The 24,499-nt window shown below is 41.1% G+C and overlaps 2 protein-coding genes across 7 annotated transcripts in view; one reads left to right on the plus strand and one right to left on the minus strand.

The window, feature by feature from the left end:
* ELF2 (E74 like ETS transcription factor 2) overlaps positions 1-9,820 on the minus strand; it is a 99,744-nt gene extending 89,924 nt beyond the window's left edge. For 2 of the 4 annotated variants that reach the window (XM_046657255.1, XM_046657252.1), the window contains exon 1: positions 9,690-9,820. The gene's annotated coding sequence lies outside the window, so the exon portion shown is untranslated. Of the gene's footprint in view, positions 1-9,393; positions 9,410-9,689 lie in introns of those variants that run through there. The other 2 variants (XM_046657253.1, XM_046657254.1) reach the window with 2 other exon arrangements.
* LOC124237528 (serine/arginine repetitive matrix protein 1-like) overlaps positions 8,561-24,499 on the plus strand; it is a 41,684-nt gene continuing 25,745 nt past the window's right edge. The window contains exons 1-3 of one of the 3 annotated variants that reach the window (XM_046657269.1): positions 8,561-8,869; positions 8,957-9,087; positions 9,709-10,647. In XM_046657269.1, coding sequence (XP_046513225.1) covers positions 8,704-8,869; positions 8,957-9,087; positions 9,709-10,572 — 1,161 coding nt within the window. In that variant the 5' untranslated portion in view covers positions 8,561-8,703 and the 3' untranslated portion in view covers positions 10,573-10,647. Of the gene's footprint in view, positions 9,088-9,708; positions 10,648-24,499 lie in introns of those variants that run through there. The other 2 variants (XM_046657270.1, XR_006888028.1) reach the window with 2 other exon arrangements.

Consider the following 24,499-nt stretch of genomic DNA (forward strand, 5'->3'; position numbering starts at 1 on the left):
AATACAGTGAGAAAAAACGGCTACTACATATAGGGGCAAGAAACATATTCAGATACACATTATAAATCAGTACTAACACAGAAATGGATCAATTTAAAAATGCCTTCCAAATTAGGGTATATCTAGGTTGACTTGATATGACTAGTTTATTTGAAATATTTGATTTCCTTATAGGAAGCTATATTTTAAATATTAAAAACATATATGACATTACAAAGGGAAATACTGGAGGGTTAACATTCACTTTATAAAAACCATAGGTTGTTTTTGTTTAATAACCAATAGTGGTATTCTGAAAAGGTAGCTTTATCTTCAAAATTTTATTCACATAAAGCTTTCAAAGACTATATTCCACACTATCCAATCTGAGATTATTTGAAGTTACATCAATATTAGTTAGCCAAACAAAAATAACTGTGACTGTTTCTACTAGTGAAATAGTGAAAGAAAAAATGTTTATAGGCCAAATTATTTAGAAAGTCAGTCATTATATAACTACATGAAGCTATCTATATTTTAACCATAATTATAAAGTTGAAAGTATAATTTTATAATACCAACATAAACTGGTTAAAGTTATCACACGACTCTTTGCCATTACTATAACTGTACTACAAATTCCAAGTTTTATAGATATTAGCATTTTATTTTATTTTTAGAGAGTTAAATATCAAGGAAGAAACATGAGGAAAAAAATATTTTCCTGCTATTCTTTATAAAGCTAAAATCATTTATAGAAAACCCTACATATATTTACACTCAGAAACTGTTAATACAATTATATGTCAGAATGAAAGTCAATGCAATATTTTTCCAGTGGGTTCCCACCACACTTAGAAAAAAATCTACCCTCTTTAACACGGTCTTCAACCCAAGGATAGCCCACCTTACCTCTCTGACCTCATTCAGCCTCATCTCTCCTTCACTGGCTTGCTAAGCTCCAGCCATGCTGGCCCTGTTCCTACAACACACCAAGCTTATTCTGCACCTCCTGTTCTCTAGGCTACAAAGCTCTTCCAGATCATCAATAGACTGAGTCCTCCTGACCCATCATGCAGATCCCACATCAAACAGCATCCCTTAGAAGAGACATTTCCCTCATGGCTCCCCTCCCCCAAATTGTATTCCATTTCCATGTAGCTCCCCCATCATTCTCTATTTGGTATCACATTACCCTATTTTATTCCTTCATTATATTTATCACCATCTAAAATGGTCTTATTTGTTTATATGTTTAATGTCTGTCTCCTCTACTAGAATGTAAGTTCCATGAGAACAGGTACTGCATTTATGTTATTTACCGAAATCTCTCAAGGACCTACATGAATGAATACTACACTATACTATTAAGTGCGCAGGCTGATATAAAGATGTTGATATTTTGTAATCATTCTAGCACATATTGCTTTCACAGGCTTCTTCCATTTTTTTCTACCCATTAACACCTATCATGAGAGAACTGGTTAACAGGAAGAAATATGGACAAACAAGTAAACATTATTCTGTAAAATCAGTTCAGAGACTGACCTTAGGTTTCAGAATTAATGGCATGTGTTTCAAATTGTACACTGATCCTATGTTAATAAACATAACTAGTTACAAGTAAATTAATTATGTTTAAATAAAAACTATCAGATGAAACTTAGCATTTATGAATAATATACTTTCATGCATACCATGAAATATAGAAGAAAAATAGGGAATGCAATTCAGAAGTAAAAGAAACATCATTTTAGATTTTAATGCATAGTATAGATAAAATCTCCTAACTAAAATTTAATTTTACCTCCAAATAAAGAAACCATGTTTAAAGAATTAAAGGAAAGTAAGACAACTATAACTCATAAAATAGGTAATCTCAGTAAAGATACAGGTATTATTTAAAAAGAATAAACTGGAAATTCCACAGTTGAAAAATACAATGACCAAAATTAAAAATTCAGTTGAGCAGAGCTCAATTACATATTTGAGATGACAGAAGAGTTAGTGAACTTGAAGATATATCAACAGAAATTACCAATTCTGAAGAACAGAAAAAAAGCAAAAATTTTAAAAATCAACAAAGCCTCAGAGACTTATGAGATACCATCAAGCATACCAACATACATGCAATGAGAATCCCAGAAGGAAAGGAGAGGGAGAAAAGAAGAGAAAAAATATTTGAAGAAATTATGGTCAAATTTAACAAATTATTGATAAATATTAATCTATAGATTTAAGTTTAATGAACTGAAAGAAGGATAAACACAAAGAGATCCACACCTAGACAATCACAGTAAAAATGCTGAAAGCCAAAAACAGAGAAAATCGTGAAAGCAAAAAGAGAAAAACAACTCATCAGAATCAAGGGAGGCCAGAAAGTGGGAGATGACATATTCAAGATGCTGAAAGAAAAAAAGTCTGTAACAAAAAACTCTATATCCAGCAAAACTATTCTTTAAAAAAGGCAAAACAGGTGCCAGCCCAGTGGTGCAGCGGTTAAGTGCGCACATTCCACTTTGGCGGCCCAGGGTTCACTGGTTCGGATCCTGGGTGCAGACACGGCACTGCTTGACAAGCCATGCTGTGGCAGGCGTCCCACACATAAAGTAGAGGAAGACGGGCACGGGTGTTAGCTCAAGGCCAGGCTTCCTCAGCACAAAGAGGAGGATTGGTGGCAGATGTTAGCTCAGGGCTAATCTTCCTCAAAAACATAAAAAAGAAAAAAATAAAGGCAAAACAAAATCCCAAAAAACAAAGATTGAGATCATTCATTGATAACAGACCTGCCTTACAAGAAATCCTAAAGGAAGTCCATCCAGACCGAAAGGAAATAACCAGCCCATAACTTAAATACACAAAAAGAAATAAAGAGCACCAGAAAAGGTAAATACATGTGTAGATATCAAAGATGTTTTTTTCTCATAACTGTTTTAACGGATATACAACTTCATTAAAAAATTATAAACTGTATTATTGGGCTCCTAACATACAAAAATTTAATATACATGACAATACTAACAGACAGGAGGGGGGAGGAAATGCAGCAAAGTTTCTACATTTTACCATAAATAAACTAGTCAATTCAAAGTAGACTGTGATAAATTAACACATACATTGCAATCCCTAGAGCAACTTAACACAATTAACTCAAAAAATCTAGTTAAAAAACTAACAAAGGAATTCAATTAATACCCTGGAAAATATCCATTAACTCCAAAAGAGGCAGTAGAGGATGAGCAAAGAAATAAAAAAAAAAATGAGACATACGGAAAATAGCAAAACTGCAGACATAAATCCGCCTACCAATTACTACATTAAATGTGAACAGATTAAACTCTCCAATCAAAAGGCAGAAATGGTCAGACTATTACCAAAACAAAAGCATTTTAACTACATGCTGTTTGTAAGACACACTTGAGATTCAAAAACCAAACAGACTGAAAGTAAAAGATGAAAGGATGGAAAAAGATATGCAATGGAAACAGCAAACAAAGAGAGCTGGAGTAGCTACACTAATAGCACACAAATATTACTGGAGACAGAGAGATCTTTCATAACGCTAAGAAAGTCAATTTATCAGTAAGATAAAACAATTATATATGTATACCATATGTAAAACCAGTGCCCAAAAGCGAAACAAAAATCGACAGAACTGAAAGGAAAAGCAGATACCTCAATAACCATATTTTAATAGTTCGCTCAATAATTGATAGAACATCTAGACAGAAAAATCAGCACAGACACAGAAGGCTTGAAAACTATCAACCAACTTGACCTGACACCTACAGAACATTCCTCCCAACAAGAGAATACATTTTCTTTTCTAGCACACACAGGACATTCTTCAGAATAGATTACATACTAGGCCATAAAAATGTCTCAATAAATTTAAAGTGAGAAAAATCATAGAAAAGTATGTTCTCCTACTACAGGGCAATTAAATTAAAAATCAACAACAATGAAATATGGGGAATTTCCAACTAACTGGAAATTAAACAATACATTTCTAAATAACCCATGGGTCAAAGAAGAAATCACCAAGGAAATCAGAAAATATTTAGAATTGAATGAAAATTTTAAAAAGCAGAACATATAAAAATGGATGGGATGCAGCTAATACAGCATCTATAGGGAAATTTATAGCTTTAAATGCTTATATCAGAAAAGAATTCAATAACCTAGGCTTCTATCTTAAGAAGCTAGAAAAAAGAAAGGCAAACTGAACCCAAAGCAAGCAGATGGAAAGAAATTATAAAGACTAAAATGGAAATCAGTGAAACAGAAAACAAAAAAACAACTGGAATAAAAATCAATTAAACCAAACTTCTTTCTTTGAAAAGAGCAACAAAACTGACAAACCTTCAGCTAGAATGACGAAGTGAAAAAGAGAGAAGACACATGCTACCAAAATGAGAAACAAAAGAGGGACATCACTACCTACCCTATCATAATTAAAAGCATATATAAGAACATTATGAAATGTATGCCAAAAATATTAAATAGCTTAGAGGAAACGGAAAACTCCCCAGAAACACAGTTACTGAAACTAACCCAAAAATTAGCAGAAAATCTGAATAGACCTGTAACAAGTAAGGAAAAGGAATCAGCAGTTTAAAAATTTCCCAAAGAGAAAAATCCAGGCCCAGATGCTTTCACTGGTGAATTCTATCAAACATATTCAAGGAAGTAATAATTCCAATCCTTCACAAACTCTGACAGAAAATAGAAGAGGGATTACCACTCAACTCATTCTATGAGGCTAGTATTACTATGTTACAAAATCCAAAGACAGCACCAGAAAACTACAGACCCATCCCTCATAAACATAGACACAAAAATGTTCAACTAAACATCAGCAAACCAAATCCAGCAATGCAGAACAAGAATTATATACCATGACCAAGAGGCGTTTATCCCAGAAATATAAGGCTGGTTTAATATCTAAAAATCAATTAATGGAATCTACCATATTCATGGAATAAAGGACAGAAACCACATGATCATCTCAAACACTAAGGTGACCAACCACACTGGTTTGTCCAGGACTGAGAGTTTTCCCAAGATGTACAACTTTCAGGGTTAAAACCAGGACAGTCCAGGGCAAAGTGTGATAGTTACGGGTCATGCTAACAGATGCAGAAAAAGGAATATTTGACAAAACCCAATACAGAATCATGATAAAAACTCTGAATAAACGAGGATTAAAAAGGAACCTGCAAACAAACCTAGAGATCTGCTATAAAACATTGTGCCTGTAGTTAACAATACTGTATTGTACACTTAAAAAGTTAAGAGTTTAGATATCACGTTAAGTGCTTTTACCACAATAATATAAATTTTTTTAAGAATTGTACACTGAAAATTACAAAACATCACTGAGAAAAATTAAAGACCAATAAATGAAAAGAAATTTTCATGTTCACGTTTTAGAAAACAGTATTTCAAGATGGCAATTCTCCCCAAACTGATCTACAAATTCAATGCATTCCTTGTCAAAATTCCAAGACTTTTTTGCAGACAGTGACATGCCAATCCTAAAATTTTTATATGGGACTCAGAATAGCCACTATTTTTAAAAACAAGAACAAAATTGGAGGGCTTATACTACTTGGTTTCATAAGTTACCATAAAGGACACTAATCAAGACAGGGTGGTACTGGCATAAGGACAGACATATAGATAATGGAACAGAACTGAGAGTTCAGGAATAAATCTTTATTTACAATCAACAGAGAAATGATGTCTTTTTGACAAATAGTGCTAAGACAATCCATATGCAACAGATGAATTTAGACTCTTATTTCATACCACACATAAAAATTAACTCAAAATAGATCATAAATCTAAATATGAGAGCAAAAACTAAAAATATCTAGAGGAAAACACAGGAGAAAATTCTCAAGACCTTGGATTAGGCAGAGAGTTCTTATGACAACAAAAGCATGATCTACAAAAGAAAAAATTGGGAAATCAGACTCCACCAAAATTAAAACTTTTGTGCTTCTGCTTGCTTCGGTTGCCCAGGGTTTCACCAGTTCGAATCCTGGGCACGGACATGGCACCACTCGTCAAGCCATGCTGAGGTGGCATCCCACATGCCACAACTAGAAGGACCCACAACTAAAAATATACAACTATGTACTGGGGGGCTTTGGGGAGAAAAAGGAAAAATTAACTAATTAATTAATTGAATAAAATAAAACTTTTGTGCTTCAAAAGGCTCCAATGAAAAAATGAAAAAGAAGCCCTGGGATAGGAGAAAAATATTTGCAAATCATGCACCTAATAAAGGATTTGCATTCAGAATATATAAAGAACTCTTACCACTCAATAATAAATAAGATAAACAAAAAATGGGCAAAAGATTTGAATAGGTATTTCACCAAAAAGGACATATGAATGGCTAATAATCATATGAAAAATGCTCAACACCTTGAGTCTTTAGGAAAACACAAATTAAAACCACAATGACCACCCACTTCATACCCACTAGAATAGTTGTAATAACAAGCGTTGGCACAGATGAGAAGAAACAAAAATTCTCATACATTGCTGTTAGGAATGTAAAGGGACGGCCACTTTAGAAAACAGTTTGGCAGTTTCTTACAAAGTTAAACAGACGACCCAGCAGTCCTATCCCTAGGAATCTACCCAAGAGAATGAAATCATTTGTCCACATAAAGATCTGTACTCAGAGGTTCAAGGTGCAGTATTCTCAACAGTCAAAAACTGGAAACAATCCAAATGCCCATAAACTGGTCAAGAGATAAACACAATGTGGTATACCCATGCAACGGAATACTATTCAGCAATAAAAAGGGAATGAAATACTGATACATGCTACAATATGGATGAATCCCCAAAACATCAAGCTAAGTAAAAGAAGCCAGATGCAAAAGACTACATACTGCATGACTCCAATTATATGAAATACCCAGAAAAGGCAAATCTATAGAGACAAAACACAAATCAGTGGTTGCCTGGGGTTGAGGGTGAGAATGAGGATTAACTGCAAGCAGGCTGGGGGAATTTTTGGAAGTGACAGAAATGTTCTAAAACTGGTTGTGGTGATAGTTTAACAAGTCTATGTATTTACTAAAAATTACTGAATTGTGCACTCAAAACATTAATTTTTGGTATTAAATAACTCAAAAAGCTAATTTTTAAAAAGTGTACACATCCAAGAGAAATGAAAACACGTCCACACAAAAATTGGTACACAAATGTTCATAGCAGCATTATTCATAACAGCCAAAAAGAGAAAACTCATGTTCATCAACTAGTTAATGGAAAAAATAACATGTGGTGTATCCATACAATGAAATTTACTCAATAATTTTTAAAAAATGAAATACAGTCATCACCCAGTATCCACAAGGGGATTGGTTCTACGACTCACGAGGATATTAAATCTGTGGATATTCAAGTCCCTTAGCTGGCCCACCAGATCCGTGGGTCCCGGATTCAACCAATCCCAGATGGTAAACATAATACACAATAGGTTGGCTGAATCTACCAAGGCAGAACCTAAGGACAGGGAGGGCTGCCCAGAATGACACATGCTACAACGAGGATGAACTTTGAAAACACTATGCTAAGTGAAAGAAACCAGTCACAAAAAGCACATACTGCATGATTCCACTTACATAAAATGTTCAGAATAGGCAAATCTATAGAGGCAGAAAGCAGATCAGTGGTTGCCTAGGGCTGAGGGTATGGGGAAGAAACGGACAGTGAGGTCTAATGAACATGAGTTTCCTTTTTGGGATGATGAAAATGTTCTAAAATTAATTATGGTCATAGTTGCACAAGTCCGTGAATATATTAAAAACCACCAAACTGTCCACTTTAAATTGGTGAATGGTATTGAATTATATCTCAATAAAGCTGTTACTGAAAAAGAAAAGTGGTGTACAATCTGTGAGCATCAACACTGGTAAGCCCTACCACAGCCACAGTCACCAATCTATTTACTCAGGAGAGCAAAATCTCAAAGTTACAAATTCTTTTCAACCACACTCTGATTATTTTGTAAATGAGTATACATGTCTGAAATGAGATGCAATGATTAATCAGAGTAATTAGTGAAGTCACTGCTTAAAAAAATAAGCTGATATTAAATATTCAAATTTCAAATGCCCAAGATATTCAAATTTTCTACTCCATGTGTTTACTAGAAGATATCTTAACAATATCCAAATGAATGCAATGTGTAAATTATATTGTAGTGTACATAAACTTTAATTATTGCTAAACTCCTTTAAATGTAATTCAATACTTTCCAGTTTTATATAAAGTCATTCCAACTTCTGAAAAAAGAAACTGAAACACAAATATCCAATCCTATCTTACGAAAGTGTACATTCTCCTGTGATTCTGGCACTGTTCTCTGATTACGGCACTAGAGAAAGTGCGTAATTTACCTCTCGAAAGAGACTAAGATAAAAAGAAAAGCAAATCTGATTACCAAACACAAGATTACTGTTCTATCATCACCGGATTAATATTTAAACCACAGCTGAAGCAAATGTTCAACAACACAAGAAAGGGGGAAATTTTACAGTTTTACAATGAAGTTGTCCTCCTCTTACTCATTCAATGAAGTACTGAGAACTTAAAGAAAGGCCATTCTGCAGCGAATCTGGCTCCTAGAAGAAGAAAGCCAAAGATGCTGGCACATGAGAAACATTAGGAACTGCAATCTGGATTACTCTTGGCGTTATGAAATATTTTCTCTGTCCTTTATTGACACGGAATAAAAACGCCCAAGTGGAGCAAGAGAAGGGGCTCGGCTGCCCCGCTCGCAAAGCTGTTCAGGCAGCCAGCACCAGCCCCAGCAGAGCCCTCACCGTCCTCCTCCCGCGCCCCCAAAACATCCAGCAGCACGGTCCGTGAGGGCCAGCTTCGCGAAGAGAGATCCTGAAGGCGGTCACTGGACGCGCGTGTTACAGAGCCCGTTTTTGTTTTGTTTAAGAAACAGATTCCTATCCGCCCTACCCCGGGGGAACAGAGGGAGATGGCAGCAGGGGGCCGGCGTTGAGAGAGAGAATAAAAGAACGACCGAGTACAACCTGCCGGGCGAGCCCGCAGCCCAGGGTAGGAAAGGTAAGAGGCGGCGAGAAGGCCCGACGGGGAAGGAAACTGCTCCCCAGCCCTCCACGCCACCCGGGCGGCCGGAGCCTCCCAGGTCCCGCCCCGAGCCCGCCGCCCTGCCCCGGCGCCGGCCGCGGCCGCCCGCCCTCCCGGACCCTCCCAGGACGCGCTTCCTCCGGAGCCGGACCCCCGCCCTGGCCTCCCCGCGGGATCAGGCGGGTCAGCGCAGTCCGCTTCTCGGCAGAGGTGACTCGCGCCGAGATGTAAACACGGCGAGCCAGCTGCGCTCAGCCCATCCCCCCTGCCGGGGTCCCTCACCTCGTCCCCCGGCCCGGCCCCGCGCCCCGCGCTCCCCGCGGGCAGGCGCGCAGCGCGCCGTTCCCTTTCTGCAAGTCCCGCTCCCTGACCGTTGCCCGGGGCGCTCAGCCCCCTGCCCCAGCTCCCGGCCGTTGTCACCGCCACAGCCTCCGGAAAACCCCGGAGCAAACCCCGGAGCAAACAACACAGGCGCGGGGCGGGGGCGCGGAGGGAGGCGGCGGCACTCGGGACAGCCAGGCTCTCTCGCCGCGCCCTCGGCGCTCCCTCCCACCAGCCGCGGCTGCCCGCGCTCTTACCTGCTCTCCGCGTCGCCAGGGAAGACCGCGGCGTCGCTCTCCCTCCCCGGCAGGGCCGCGGACTCGCAGCCGCCGCCGCCGCCGGCCGGGCGTCCGGAGGGAGCCGGGCCTCCCCGGCAGCCGGAGCCGCTCCACTGGGAGAGGAGGAGACAAAACAGCGGCGCGCCGCCCCGCGCAGCGCCCCCGCCCGCGCCGCCCCACAGACCCCCAACCGCCGAGGCGACGGCGGCGACACAGAGCCCGGCGCGGGGAGCAATGGTGGCCCCCGCCCTCGCCCCGCTCCCGGACCCCGCCTTCCACCCCCCGCCTCGGCTCCTCCCCCTCGGCCTCCTGCCGCCGCCACCAGGACACTCGAGTCCGCCTCCCCCACCCCGCCCGCTCCGAGCGCTCCTCCCCTCCCCACGCGGCGGGGGGGAGGGGGCGACACCGCCAGCCACCGCAGCGCCTGTCAAACCCCAGCCGGCTATTTATACCCCGCGGGGCCCCGCAGCCCTCGGCCCCCACCAGCCCCCCCAACCTGCCTCGGTGGCTCTCTCGAAGCTCGCTCGCCCCTGATCCCCGAACTTCTCCCAAACCTGCCTGCTCAGGTAGACTGTCGCCACTTGTCCCGCTCCCTGCTTGGGGTTCCCCCATCCCGCTCTCTGCTTCGGCCCGAGACTGCTGCGGGGACTCCAGCGCGCGGGCAGGCGCGTGGGGGCGGCGGGGCCGCGCGTGCACCTGCAGCGCCGCCCGCTTCTCCCGGCCGGCCCGGACCGCGCTCACACCCTCGCCACTCTCTCAGGTCCCCCGCGGGCCCCAGCTGTCACCCCGTCCCCTGCTCTGGACACCCCCCCCCATCTCCTCAAGGGACAGCTCGGCACTCGGGCACTCTGACAGTTACTAGGGGCCGGGGGTTGGAAAAACTCCCGTCCGGTTCCCTCCCGTCTCCACTCCTCAGCCTCCACTAAGTACAAGGTGGGGGCGCGGGCGGGCTGGAGCGCGCCGCCGGCCCCGCCCCCGGGCCCGCCCCGGCCAGTGACGCTCGGGCGCCCCGCCCCGCCAGCCCTGCGCCCCTCGGCGCCGCCCGCTCCTCCTCGTCGCTGGCAGAAGCCAGGCCTCGTACGCCCGCGGACCCGCCCCATTCCCAGAAATTACCACCCGCCCAACGGCCGGGCCGCGCGGCGGTTGGTGCCCGCGTTTGCTGTCTGTCGGGCGGCAGGGCTCAGCGCGCAGCTGCGCAGCGGGGCGGGCGGCCCCTTGGCGCTGCCCCCGGAGCTGCGGGCGCCAGCATCGGGCCATTGTCGTTCCTCGTTCGGTCAGCAACGGAGAAGTAACTCAAGTCCCGAGTATTGTTGGTGCGAGAATGCGGGAGTGTACGGGTGCGGGAGCATTTCGGTCCGAGTGCCTACGAATTCGAAAATGAAAACCCAGCGGTTGCTGCACGCTTCTGGTTTCCCCACTTTCACACAAAGGGGAACCTCTGAGCAGGGCACTCACGCGCCTTCAAGTGCACAAAAGCCAATGACACGGTGCCCTGGGCTGTCCCGCGTTTGGAGCGCCTCATTAATGATCTTTCTTACGCACAGTTATGCATACAAACGCCTCATTCTATTCCCCCACCACCACACTTCGCCGCCGCCGCATTTTCTTGTATCTGTTTCTTTAACAAAGAACAGGGACTGTCCCGGTGCGCGTGGGGACTGATTCCGCTACCCTCTCGGGCTCCTGCAGCCGCACGCCGACGGCCCTGGCGCAGAATTCCCCAGGTTCATTTCTGGGCTCAAGCCTTAATCTTTTTGCGGCTCCACAACGAGTCCTGAACGAAGAAGAAACCCGGAGGAACGTTAAGTGGTAGCTGTTCTTGAAAGTAACGTGGGAACCATGGAAATAACCCTAGACGAGGGCTCAAATGTCAGCAAACCACAGGAGGCCCCACTGATTTAAGTTTCTGAAAAGAATCTAAGAATTTAATGATCTCTTTCTTTTTTAAAACTATTAATGCCTCTTTATCTACTGGCGGGGTGGGGGGCATTCTCCCTTTCCTATCTTAAAAAGCAACTCCGGGGATTCCCTTTCTTAAAAGATTTAAACATAGGGGAATCCTGGATAGCAAATAGGGTTGGTCAAGGGGGTCCCCTTAACTCTGATGAAGTTTTATGGATTCCTGAGTTCTACAACATGGCGACTCTTGGCACCCTTTTGAACTAAAGAATTTATAAAGCTTTATGACATTCAAACCTTTAATACACAATAAACGGGATAATACAAACAGCACCCTTTCTAGAGCAGTATTTCTAATCCCCTATTTCCTGTAAAATAACCTATCATTTATGGGAACCACTGTCCCCTTTGATATGTGTAAAGAATTAATATCAATACTACTGCATCTCCATGGCAGTAACATGGCATATTAAGGAGCATGCAAGGACAAAGCCTAATTTCTATAGTTAGGAGCCCATCTCACCTACTGGGTCAAATCATTCCTGTTTTTAGTTACCATGAGAAGAAATGTATGTCCCCTACTGCAATTGGAAGTAAACTGGAAAGTCCCAGGTGGATAACAGTAGTAAATAACATTGCTCTCAATTCTTCACTGCTCCACGCATGCATGCCCTTCGAAATGTGGCTTTGTAGTTCCTCTCATTGGAGATAGAATGTTTCTGCACCCCACTGATGTAAGGATTAGTTCATTCCACTTGCTTTTGGCCAAAGGAATATGGGCAGAAGTGACAGTGTGACAGTTCTGAGCCTGACCTTTGGAGGTGTTGCATGTTTCTGCTTGCCTCGATCACATGCCTACCTTTCACAATGTGAAGAACATGCTTGGGTAGTCTGCTGGTGTAAAAAGAGAGACATGGAGCAGGTGTAGAGCCATCCCCAGCCTGGAGCCAGTGGCCTACACAAAGAAAGGACTGTTGTTTTAAGCACCGTGTTTTGGGGTGGTTGCAACCCAGAATTAGTGCTGCAATCATTGACTGGTACAATAGGAGACAGAGCAATCTGCTCTCTTGATATTGGCCTTGAAGGTGCCAAACTTGATGTCTCTGAGGCAGCTCTTTGATGGTGGGTCTTGGAAAGGACACATCCCTTGTGGAAGCTGGCCAAGTAAGAAACCCAAAAAGTTTGTAGCAAAGCTTGCCAAAGACCTCAGGTTCAGCAGGAGAGGGCTGATGTGGCCTGTGGTTCTAGAAACAAGCTAATAATCATAAAATAGGAGATCTCTATGTTGCAACTAGGTTGCTTTTGCTTCTGTTCCTTAATATTACACAGTTTATTTTTTAATTATACAACTGGTTCATCAATAGTCTCATCATCAATTTTCAAATAATACTAAATTTTTTTTTCTTTTTTTGGTAAGGAAGATTCACCCTGAGCTAACATCTATTGCCAATCTTCCTCTTTTTTTGCTTGAGGAAGATTAGCCCTGAGCTAACATCTGTGCCAAGCCTCCTCTGTTTTGTATGTGGGACGCTGCCACAGCATGGCTGACAAGTGGTGAAGGTCCACAGCAGAGATCTGAACCCAGGAACCCAGGCCGCCAAAGCAAAGTGCATGCAGAACGCAACCACTACACCACAGGGCCGGCTCCCAAAATAAACTTTTTAAAAAGCCAGTCTCCTTTCCTTCTCTACTTCCCTTTCCATTCCTCACCCTCCACATGCCCAGCCATCATATACCCCTACCCTTCCACAGGTAACGTAAATGAGTTTAACATTTAAGCTTCCAGACTTTTTTATGGGCATTTATATACCTATACGTGCATTTATATAGATTAAATATAAATGAGATCATATATTTGTATTAGGTAGAATGTTTTTGTACTTTTCTCTGTTTATTTCTCCTTTGTTCTCTCTAATTATCTAGGAAAGTCGTTTTTAAATTTCAGCCTGTCTTCAGTATAACAGGCTAACCAAGCGAAGAGGTTTTCCCACCTTTATATCAGAACATTAAATGGGAGAAGGACCCTTTATGGCCCAGTGTAGGGGTGGGAGTGAAAATCCCACCAACATGAGAAACACAGGAGACTAAATTCTCTGAGTGGTAGCCGGTAAATCATTTGCCCCTTCCAAACTGGAAATTCTCTTTCTTGGGCTAATCCTTAGGCGCTTTGAGTTATAGGTAATTAAATAAGACTATATTCCCTCATAATATTTATTTCAAAGTGAGTAGTCCACGACAATAAGGGGATGCTGTGCTACCTTTCCTTACCTAGCCTCAGGAGTCACACCCCACCACTTGTGATTTATTTTATTGGTCATGCAAATCAGTCCTAATTCATTGTGAGAAGGCATGACAAAAAGATATAAATCCCAGGAGATGAGGCTCACTGGGGGCCATGTTGGAAGCTGGCTCCCACAAGGGCATTCTGCAGCAGTGAATTTTGAGTGACTGACACAATCTGTCAACTTGTTGGATTCCCTCATTGCAGATGGGCACATGCCCAGGTTACCAACAACTAGTGAAACTTTGCAAGAACAACCAGAAAAATCTCATTTTGCCTCTCCTTAAAGAATAAGTGATTCTAGGCAACTGGCCAGTTGTATTCTGGTGTTAACCCACCTTATGTGTAAGCCATTCTGTCCATCCCTCCCACTGCCCCTTTCTGGGCTTCTGCAAAGATAATAATTTATAACCCTCCCATACTCTGGGTCTGCAAAGGAACTCAGTCCCCAAACTCACTTTTTGTGTTGCCTTATATGAATCGGAATCACTTAAACATTGTATATTAAATAAGTTATATGAGGCCCACTTTAGAGAATGAGCAAAACAAAAATAATTTTGGGGGGACATGTGAAGTTTCCAGAATCCAGTTAAATAATTCTTGAGAATGGAATTTGTACCATCAAATGCAATCAGGTAAAATAAGCGGAAAGTATAAAGTTTTGAATATAGAAAGAAAGTTAAATCTTCGTGAGTTGCACATGTAATTTTACCATGTAATGTTTTCTAGCAAAATAAGTACGGAAAGTCATTTCATAATGTGAGTTCTTGATATATTTTAAAAGCAGACTTCTCTTTCACAGTAGTGCTTTAGTTGGAAGCATTTTATTAATTCTATCCACAAATTACTTTTAAAGGGCATTTTATTGCTTTATTGCAATATTTGAAGTGTTTAAGATGGATTACACTTTATTCTAGTTAGAATTTCTAGTATTTTCAATGTCAAAACCAATTTTTGTAAGCAGATTTTGCCTCCTTATCTTTATTATAAAATTAAAAGTCCAAACGAAATGTACATAAAGACATTTTATTAGTGATTTAAGATCATATTGATCTTTAAAGTTCCTGAATAAAATTGATTTCTTAATAAAATTCAGGATAAATGCTATAGCTGTTAATTGAAACACAAAGATAAATATCTTCCATGGGGAAAGATCTGAAATAAATTTCCATATTTGTGGGCTGATTAGTTTTTAAGGGCATTTAACTCTATTTCTTCCATGCTACTAAGTTAAAATGAATTAATAGAAATTTTTCTTTCCATTCATCTCCTGGATCACCCTAAAGATTGGAAAAGTGAAGCAAAAGCCTTGGTTTTCCCAATATTTATTCGTTTTTTTCCCCTGGCAGTTTTTCTTACAGACCAGCAAATCAGAGTGGGTAGCATTTTTGTAATAGTAAATAATAGCAATAACAAGAATAATCTTATGAGTTCCCTAAAACTATCTTCATCTTACAGTTCACCTTGAAGATAAGAGAAGTTAAGCCGCTTGTTCAGCGTTACCCAGTCGACAGTGGAGTTTGAGATTGAATCCTTCTCTAAAGCCTGTGCTGTTAAGCACGAGTACTTCTAAAATGCAGCCTTCTTTCAACTATTCATGTTCAGACATCAAGGATGAAAAGTATTGCCCTCTGCTTCAGCCTTGACACCAGCCACATGTCCATTCCCCCAAATTCATAGGGCGCTGCTGCCACCTTGCAGCCCTACTCACCTCCGTTTGGCATCCCTTTTCTGCCTAACGTAGCAGGCACTACCGCAGATGGTTGAGTATTTCTGGCCATCTTCCCTATCTCACTCTCTCCAGACACTCCCTTCTCCACTCCTTGCCAAGAAACTCCCTCTCCTCCAGCCTGTGGCTCCTGTATCCTGTTCTTCCTGTCTGCTGCATTGTGTCTGAGCAGACTTTCCATATCTGCTGATGACACTGACTGCTAAGCAGAGAGAGAAATTTAAGGCCAGGATAAGAAGCCTATCAATATGGAGGATAAAAGAGTCACAGGAGGACGATAATTAAAATGTGAATACCAGACAGAAAAGAATGGAGTCAATGGGGAGAGGAGTTGAGAGTTTTAAAATATTGTGAATCTGCATGAAAGACTGGAAACTCCCATAATATAAAGGAGAGAGGGATATAAAAATAATTCTATGCTTAAAATTAATATTCAAGAGTCCATGAATAGGTGTAGTAATTGATTATATTTGTACTTATATGGTCAGAGTCCAAAATACCAACAAAACGCTTTTGAAATTTAGCATCATCTTAATAGTGTTGACTAAATGTGTACTTTCTTTTTATCTTTTCTTTTAATTCTCATAACAACCCAATCAGAAAGGTATTATTATCATTTTGTTCATCATGAAACTGAGGCGACTGAAGGAGTATAACAACTTTCCTAAGACCACCAACAAATGAGTAGTGGAGCTAGGCAGGAAAGCCAAGCAGGCTAGCCCCGAACTTCATGCTGCCAGCACTCTCTCAGCTTTCTCCTGTTCCTCCTCTGGTTGTAATCTCGAAGGTTGAAGGTATGGTCAGGCCAGCTTCTCCCTACAGTGTGCTCCCACCAATAGGCCTTCCCTTTAACTTGTGATCTGAGGGAGGTGAAGAAGCCCAGTTCACAATTCAACAAGCCTAAAAATGGCTTACATTCTATTAACAGAGAATTTCGGAGCCCACTTACAAAGGCTGCATTTTTATATGGTTACCTGAGTGGGGAAAGAAAATTAATATGTTAGCAGGTCCCTTTGTAGCCAGTACAAACTAGAGAAGTAAGCTTCAACAGATGGAAGAGGCAAGGTTGGAGGCCTTAGCCTCCCGCTTGTAGTCTCTTAGATCTGTCAGGAATATTATATATATTTACTCTAACCAATCATCCTGCAGTTAAGGACACTGAGGCCTAAAAAAATTGTGACTTGCTTTTGCTAATACAGCAAAGCAGGGTTGGAATTTGAATCCAGGTTTTCTTATTTTTACAAGGTCCCTCTTTGACGTCACTGATGTGGAAGCTGGGGAAGAGGAAAGTCTTTGGAAATGTTGATGACCTTGAGCCTAGAGGAGGGAGTTTAGCAATAACCGGCTTCCTTTAATTGACTGGATAGGGCAGGGCAGGAGAGGGAGGGAGGGAAGGAGATGGTGGGGCGCAGGAAGCCAGGTATAGAATGACAGAGACAGGCTTGGATCTCCCGAGGCAGGGACAGAGGAGGGAAATTAGAAAGGTCATGAAAATCTCAGGAAAGAACTAAAATTGGTCAGGCAAATTGTGGATTCAAATGTAGACAATTATCTACTTTACAATTTTGTCGGCAGCTAGCCATATCCATATGTTCAAAATTATTTTGCTTTTCAGTTTTTCCTCAGGATGTCCTATATATTTTTATAAGGTGGTTTACATCTATTATAAGCCAATTTTGGTATTTTTCCAACACTTTTATGAGGGAAAACTTAGTCATTCTTAGATTGTCTTATTAAAGTTTTCAGTCCTTAACATTTTTATTTGCCATTAGCCCCCTTTCAATCATTAACATAATACTTGTTAAATTAGGCAGAACTAGACGTTAGAGCAGAGCACTAAATCCTGCCTCTCAGGCCTAAAGGACTGAACTTCTAGGTGACAGTTGCTGAGAAGAACAAGGGACAAATTTGTATTGAATAAGATGCACATCTGGTTATCAGACCAAGTGGGTAACACTGAATCTTTTTGAGTGTAAAATTTTCAAATGGCAACGGTAGATTTTTCTGTAAATGGTCTAGATAGCTTGAAAGGAGATCAATGAGTAGTTCACAGGAGTGTGGTGTATGTGATTGACTTTGTGGCACCCTCTCCCCAGAAAAATATCTTAGCGAGGATCCTGTCTTCCAAGTTTTTAGGGTGAGATAAATGAATGGGGTAAAGGAATGAAAAAGTAAGATAAGAAAGCAAGAGTCTTTTGTGTACTCCAAGTACACTGGCTGTTTCTATTCTCGTAGGAAAAAGATTTCAAAGATCTGGTCTAGAAAAAAAGAGCAAACAAATTACAGTACATATACATATATTTACCAGGCCCAAGGTCATTCAGTATGCTAGGTAACAAACACTTTTTTTTTTTAATTTTAGAACTTATAAAGTTAACATCAGTCTGAAATGATAATATTATGAAGGTAGCATATGAAAAATCTTCTTGAAGAGCTATAAAGGGGTAAAATCTTTCTTTAAAAATATCTTCACAGGGGCCGGACCAGTGGGGCAGCAGTTAAGTTTGCATGCTCCACTTCAGTGGTGCAGGGTTTATGAGTGGGGATCCTGGGCGTGCACCTACACACTGCTCATCAAGCCGTGCTGTGACAGCGTCCCATATACAAAATAGAGGAAGATTGGCACAGATGTTAGCTCAGAGCCAATCTTCCTCGCCAAAAAATACATATATAAGTCCTCACAAACAAATGAACTTTGAAATGTTGTAAAAGGAATATGGCCTCACTTAATCAAATGTAACTCAAAGCCTCCACGGATTAGTCCAAGAAAGTGAATTTCCAGATTGGGAGGAACAACTGATTTCCCTGCAACCAATCTGAGAATTTAGTCTTCCCCTGTGACCCTCACTTTGTCACTCCCACCCCCATAGTGAGCCAAAAGGGTGTTCCTCCCATTTAACATTCTTGTTTTACTCCCCACTCTAATCTCATCAGTTGTGAAACTCTCTAGCTTTTCCTTCCATGCTCTTATACTTTCATTCCTACTCACAACCCCTCTAATTCAACCTTGAGGGGCTGACTAGCTCAGGAGCCAGCTCCATGCTTTCACAAGCAGGCCCTGATCCTGCCCCCAGTAGCCATGCTTATTCCACGTAACTTTGCTCTCTTTGGCTATAAGTGACTGCTTGAACCAGCAAGGTGCACCTCATCTAAACTGCACCTGTCATATTTGTTCTTAGTCTCTTAATGTGTCTTGAACCTTGTATTTGTGTGTTTGTAGTTGTGGGAGAGCCGCAGTCTGCCATACACAAACTGAGAGCAGGGAAAGCCCTTCCGCTGTGGCTCAGCCACAAAGAGAAGCAGACACAGAGAGCAAGAGAGAAGTGTGTGGGTTCCTGGCAGCCTTCTGGATCCACTCCATTCCAGTGGCTGGAGATGAATCCAACTTTTGTAGGGCCTGATGCTTATACAATCTGGCGGTGCGGCGGGGGAGGGGGTGGGGGTCCTCTTTTAAACAAATGGAAAATGATGAATACAAAATTAGGTATGAATATGAATACTTATTTAGAAAGGGAAATAAATCACCAAAAAATGACAGATTTTTAAAAGCTGATCAATACTTCAAATATTATAAAACTCGGAAAAGTAAAATGTACTGTACTATTTTTTTTTAATTAATCTACTGCCTGACATGCCTCCAAAGTAATTTTCCTGCATTCGTAGGCTAAATACTCTCGTTGTTTCTTCATATGATGATTTTGCACTATTGTCTTCTATGGTGAGAATAGAAAGATAATTAAATTTTTCCTCTAGCTTAGAAGGTTAAAATTTTTTGCTACTGATAATTTAGAAAAGTTTCTTTCAGCCTCACATCCTGTTATTGGTAATGTCATATAGGTTTTTAGGATTGTTTTCAATTTAAAGGAACTTCCATCACATTTCTTTCGCATAGAAGATTTCAACACATTCCAGTTTTCTTATGCAGTGACTAATCTTGAATATTGTTTGAATTGAAAACACTCAACTAGTTTGCTATTTGATGCTCAGTGAGCAGTGATTATGAGTCTTATGTTATCTCTATGGATGTCGCTATTTAATATCAAATCAGCCATGTTTTTACATCTTTTGCCAATGTGTTCCTATAATTCACTCCTCTTTCTCAATTGTGGTATGAAATAACCCAGAGCTTACTCATTACTCATTTTCAAAATTTATCTTTTCCTTTGAATGATTGCTTTTGGCATAATCTGAAATTACAATCTTGAATTACTATTTTTAGTATGGCCATCATCTTTGTCACTTTTGTTTCATAGTCCTTTAACTTTTATCTAAAGAAAACATAAAGATATTTGAAAATAAATAAATAAATTTTATAGATAAATTTTTAAAAGATAAAAGAAGACAACCTTCGTATCTATCCAAATCAGGAGTCTCGTCTTACTTGTTTTCTTAAAATGTTCCAAGATCTTTTTTCAAATTACAGTTAAAATGCACACTCAAGTTTTATCATCCTTTTGAATAAATATTTTACATGTTGTTTGTATATAAGTTTCTCTTCTGAATCTTCAAAAAAGTGTATTTTAGAATTCTCAACTTGTCATTGCACCATGCTGCAAGGCTTGAACAGTTTTACAGTGGAAAAACAGTCTTGGCACCAGCCCCGTGGAGTAGTGGTTAAGTTCAGCCCACTCTGCTTTGGTGGTCTGGGGTTCACAGGTCCTGAGTCTGGGTATGGACCTATACCACTCATCATGCCATGCTGTGGCAGTGACCCATATACAAAATAGAGGAAGATCGGCACAAGATGTTAGCTCAGGGCTAATCTTCCTCAAGCAAAAATAGAGGAAGATTGTGCAATGGATGTCAGCTCAGGGTGAATCTTCCTCAGCAAAAGAAAAGAAAAGAAAAACAATCTTGTTATATGTAGATCCCAAAGAGAAATCCAAGTTGGCGTGTGTGTTTAAATGCTCTGCCTAAGGGTTAGAACTGGTTTGTCTAAAGACATGAAACTAGAAAGGAAACATGTACCTGCTGCATATACTGAAGTAGTCCACAACTTCAGGTACTGAGGAGGAAGCTTTCCCCGCTTCCAACCCTCTCCCAAGAAAAAACATAGCCAGCAGTGGCTGGTGCACACTTGGGGAATGAGAGAGTGAAAGACAGTGATCTTAACCAACTATAGTTAAAATGTCTTACTTTTACAAATTTTACAAAAACACTTGGCCACATGAGTGTATCGCTGGGGCCCATCCCAGGTTCTCTATAGCAGTCAATCTAAGTAAGAGGCCCTGAACTTAAAGCTTATTAACCTGAGGCCCAGCTGCCCACCTGCCCCAGGATTCTCTGAATCACCTCAGTTCCCTTATAATATACTCTCCTTTTCAGCTTAGGCTACATCAACTTGGTTCCCATTTTTGGCAAACCAAAGTGTCTCATACAAGACATATTTTTCCAGATTACAGCTTTAGACTTGTAACTGGTATGCTTAATGCTGTTCCTGATTCCGGTTGGTTTCATACATCCCTGCCAGATTAATCCTCCTAAAGCAAAGCTCTGATGATGTCATTATTTGGAACCTCTGAGTACAAACTCCTCAATTTAGCATTGAAGGTGATGGGGTTCAGGACACACTGCCCCAAAATATGGCACCTTGACGTATTGAATATTTTAAGCTGAAGGAGTTTGATAAAACAGCGGAAGCAGGAAGGTCACTCTGACCTCCCCACCTTCCCCCCTTCTTCCCTGAAACAGGCCATAAAACCCACCTGTGAGAGGTGCCCTCTCTACATCCCGAGGAGAGGAGCATCCTTATCTCTGAAGACAGAAGGTTGCCAAGAAGAATCCTAACAAGCTTTGCTAAGTTTCCCCCAGTTTATTACAATTACTTCATACTCCTTAACCTATCATATTCCTCCATGACTGACCACTCGTCATCAAACCTAGCATAAAAGTATATAGGTCTGTTTCTTTGGATCTTCATTTCCTTATGAAGATTCCTATGTCAGATAAAATCTGTATTAAATAAATTTGTATGCTTTTCTCCAGGTAATCTTTATCAGTTTACTTTTCAGACCCAGCTAGGGACTCTAAGAGGGTTAAGGAAAACTTTTTCCTCCTTTACTATGGCCTCTGTAAAATGGCCCACTGCTTATCTTTCCAGGCTTCCTTCCCACCACTTTTCTTTTTTTTTTAACTTACTTATTTTATTGAGGGCATATTGGTTTATAACATTGTATAGTTTCAGATGACATTATTATATGTCAGTTTCTGCATAGACAGCATTGTGCTCACCCCCAATAGTCTTGTTCTTATCTGTCACCATACATAAGTGTCCGTTTACCCCTTTCACCCTTTCCCCCACCCCCTCCCCTCTGGTAACCACTAATCTGTTCTCCTTATCCATGTGTTTGTTTATCTTCCACATGTGAGTGAAATCTACGGTATTTGTCATTCTCTGTCCGGCTTATTTCACTTAGCATAATACCCTCAAAGTCCATCCGTGTTGTTGCAAATGGCGTGATTTTGTCTTTTTTATGGCTAAGTAGTGTACACACTATATCTTCTTTATCCGTTCATCAGTTGATGGGCACTTGGGTTGCTTGCACATCTTGGCTTTGTTAAACAATGCTGCAATGAACATAGGAGTGCATAAATCTCTTTGAATCGTTGATTTCGTGTTCTTTGGATAAATACTCAGTAGTAGGATAGCTGGATTGTATGGTATTCCTATTTTTAATTTTTTGAGAGATCTCCATACTGTTTTCCATAGTGGCTGCACCAGTTTGCATTCCCACCAGCAGTGTATGAGGGTTCCCTTTTCTCCACATCCTCTCCAAAATTTGTTATTTTTTGTCTCGTTAATTATAGCCATTTTAATGGGTGTAAGGTGATACCTCATTGTAGTTTTGATTTACATTTCCCTAATAATTAGTCATGTTGAGCATCTTTTTATGTGCCTGTTGGCCATCCGTGTATCTTCTCTGGAAACCCACCAATTTTCTTTTCTTTTTTCTTTTTTTTTTGAGGAAGATTAGCCCTGAGCTAACTACTGCCAATCTTCCTCTTTTTTTGCTGAAGAAGACTGGCCCTGAGCTAACATCCATGCCCATCTTCCTCTACTTTTATATGGGACGCCTACCACAGCAAGGCTTTTGCCAAGCAGTGCCATGTCCGCACCCGGGATCCGAACCGGCAAACCCGGGGCCGCTGAGAAGCAGAACGTGTGAACTTAACCGCTGCACCACCGGGCTGGCCCCCCACCACTTTTCTTGATGGAGTCTTGGCACCAGCCACAACTGGCTACCCACTGGTCATGTTCTGAGCTTCCCAACTCATGTACCTTTGCTCAAGTTCCTCCTCCTACACATAACTCCCTCCCTTGCTATGGCTGTCAGAGCTACACAGCCTTCATATCTCAAAGATCATTTCCTCCATGGAGCTTTTCATAATCTCCCAACGAACCTCCCAACCCCAAACTAAAAGTGAGATTTTTGCCCTCCTTTGACTCACGGTAGCTTTTGTTTCTTACTTTGCCATTGACACTATATTTTGCCTTAGTTTATAATCATTGTATACAGCAGCCTTACATCTGATACAGGGGTTAGGCACTAAAGTCAGTGAGCAAGAGAAAAAAATGTTATAATCCAAAAAGTTTCTGGAAATTTTTAAGAAGGTGCCAATTTAGAGAGCAACTTACTGCTCTCCCTAGGTCAACTCCAACACTGAAAGACATCACTGTTGCACCCCAGATGAAATGAATTGGCCTGCATGGAAGGCCCCTATTGTTAGCACTACAATATCATCAAAGCTAAAATCCCCCACAACTTGGTGAAATGTCCACACTTTGACAGTCACAGGAACTGAGCAAGACAGTTCTTCATCTCCCATAACATGCTCCCTCCAAGGCATGTGGCAACTGAGTAGAATGAGAAGAGGAACTGCCCTGCCTGTTTGAATTCTTATCTCGGTCTCTCATTGCATGTGGTTGAATTCATGTAAATTAAATGCATATATACTGGGACTTTATAGTAGAGAAAGTCATTTAAGAGTGTTTGCGATACAGACTGTAGCAATGTTAATTGTCTGGGAAAGCAGGAGGTTACTCTGGAGTGGAAGGTGTTGCTGCCACCACCCTTTTTAGAGTGGAGCGTTTCTTTAAATAGTTCTCACAGTGAATTTGTTCTTGTGACAAATGGAAGAATATGGTGTGTCAAATTTCTTATTACTAAGCAATTTATTTTGAGAAGATCTAAGTATCTTATCCCCTATACTCATCTCTAACTTTGTGTTCTAGTGGAAGACCTTGGCAAAATCAAATGTCAGTGTGGGTGCATCTGTAATATTTTTTACTTGCTTTCTTATTAACCAGCAACCAGGAATTTTTTCAACCTCGAGCAAGTTTTCAAAATGTAAACACTTTCTCTCTTCACCAATCCTTGACCAGCTCTGATCTGGTTCACCAATAGGTTGGCCAGCATGTAATTAGGGTCATTCTGTCCTTTGTAGATCAAGATATACTGTATATCATGCCTTTAAGGACTGGACTTTTGGCTGTTTCCTAAGGAAAAATGTAGATAGGTGGCTATTATTTAGAGTTTATAACCCCATTATTAGCACCTTGTATTATGATGTCATTCTGCTGAAAATCACGAGACTTGGCGTAGATCCCTTGAGGACTAGATTGCCTTAGTGTGATTCTGTTTCCAGCTTGCAAAAAGTGGCTTATATTCAAAGGAAATTAAAATGTCAAAATCAAAATCCTAAGGAAAAAAAAAGATACAGACTGTGGCATTAGACTAAGTTTGTTTCATTCCTGGCTCCACCACTTACTGGATGTATACCTGTGGGCAAGTTATTTAATCACTAATTTTCTCTATACCTCCTTTGGCAAAAAGGAACAACAATAAGGCCTAATTTATAGACTTGCTGTAAGGATTAAAT

The sequence above is a fragment of the Equus quagga genome, chromosome 3 (assembly GCF_021613505.1).
Source record: "Equus quagga isolate Etosha38 chromosome 3, UCLA_HA_Equagga_1.0, whole genome shotgun sequence".
NCBI classification, from domain to species: domain Eukaryota; kingdom Metazoa; phylum Chordata; class Mammalia; order Perissodactyla; family Equidae; genus Equus; species Equus quagga.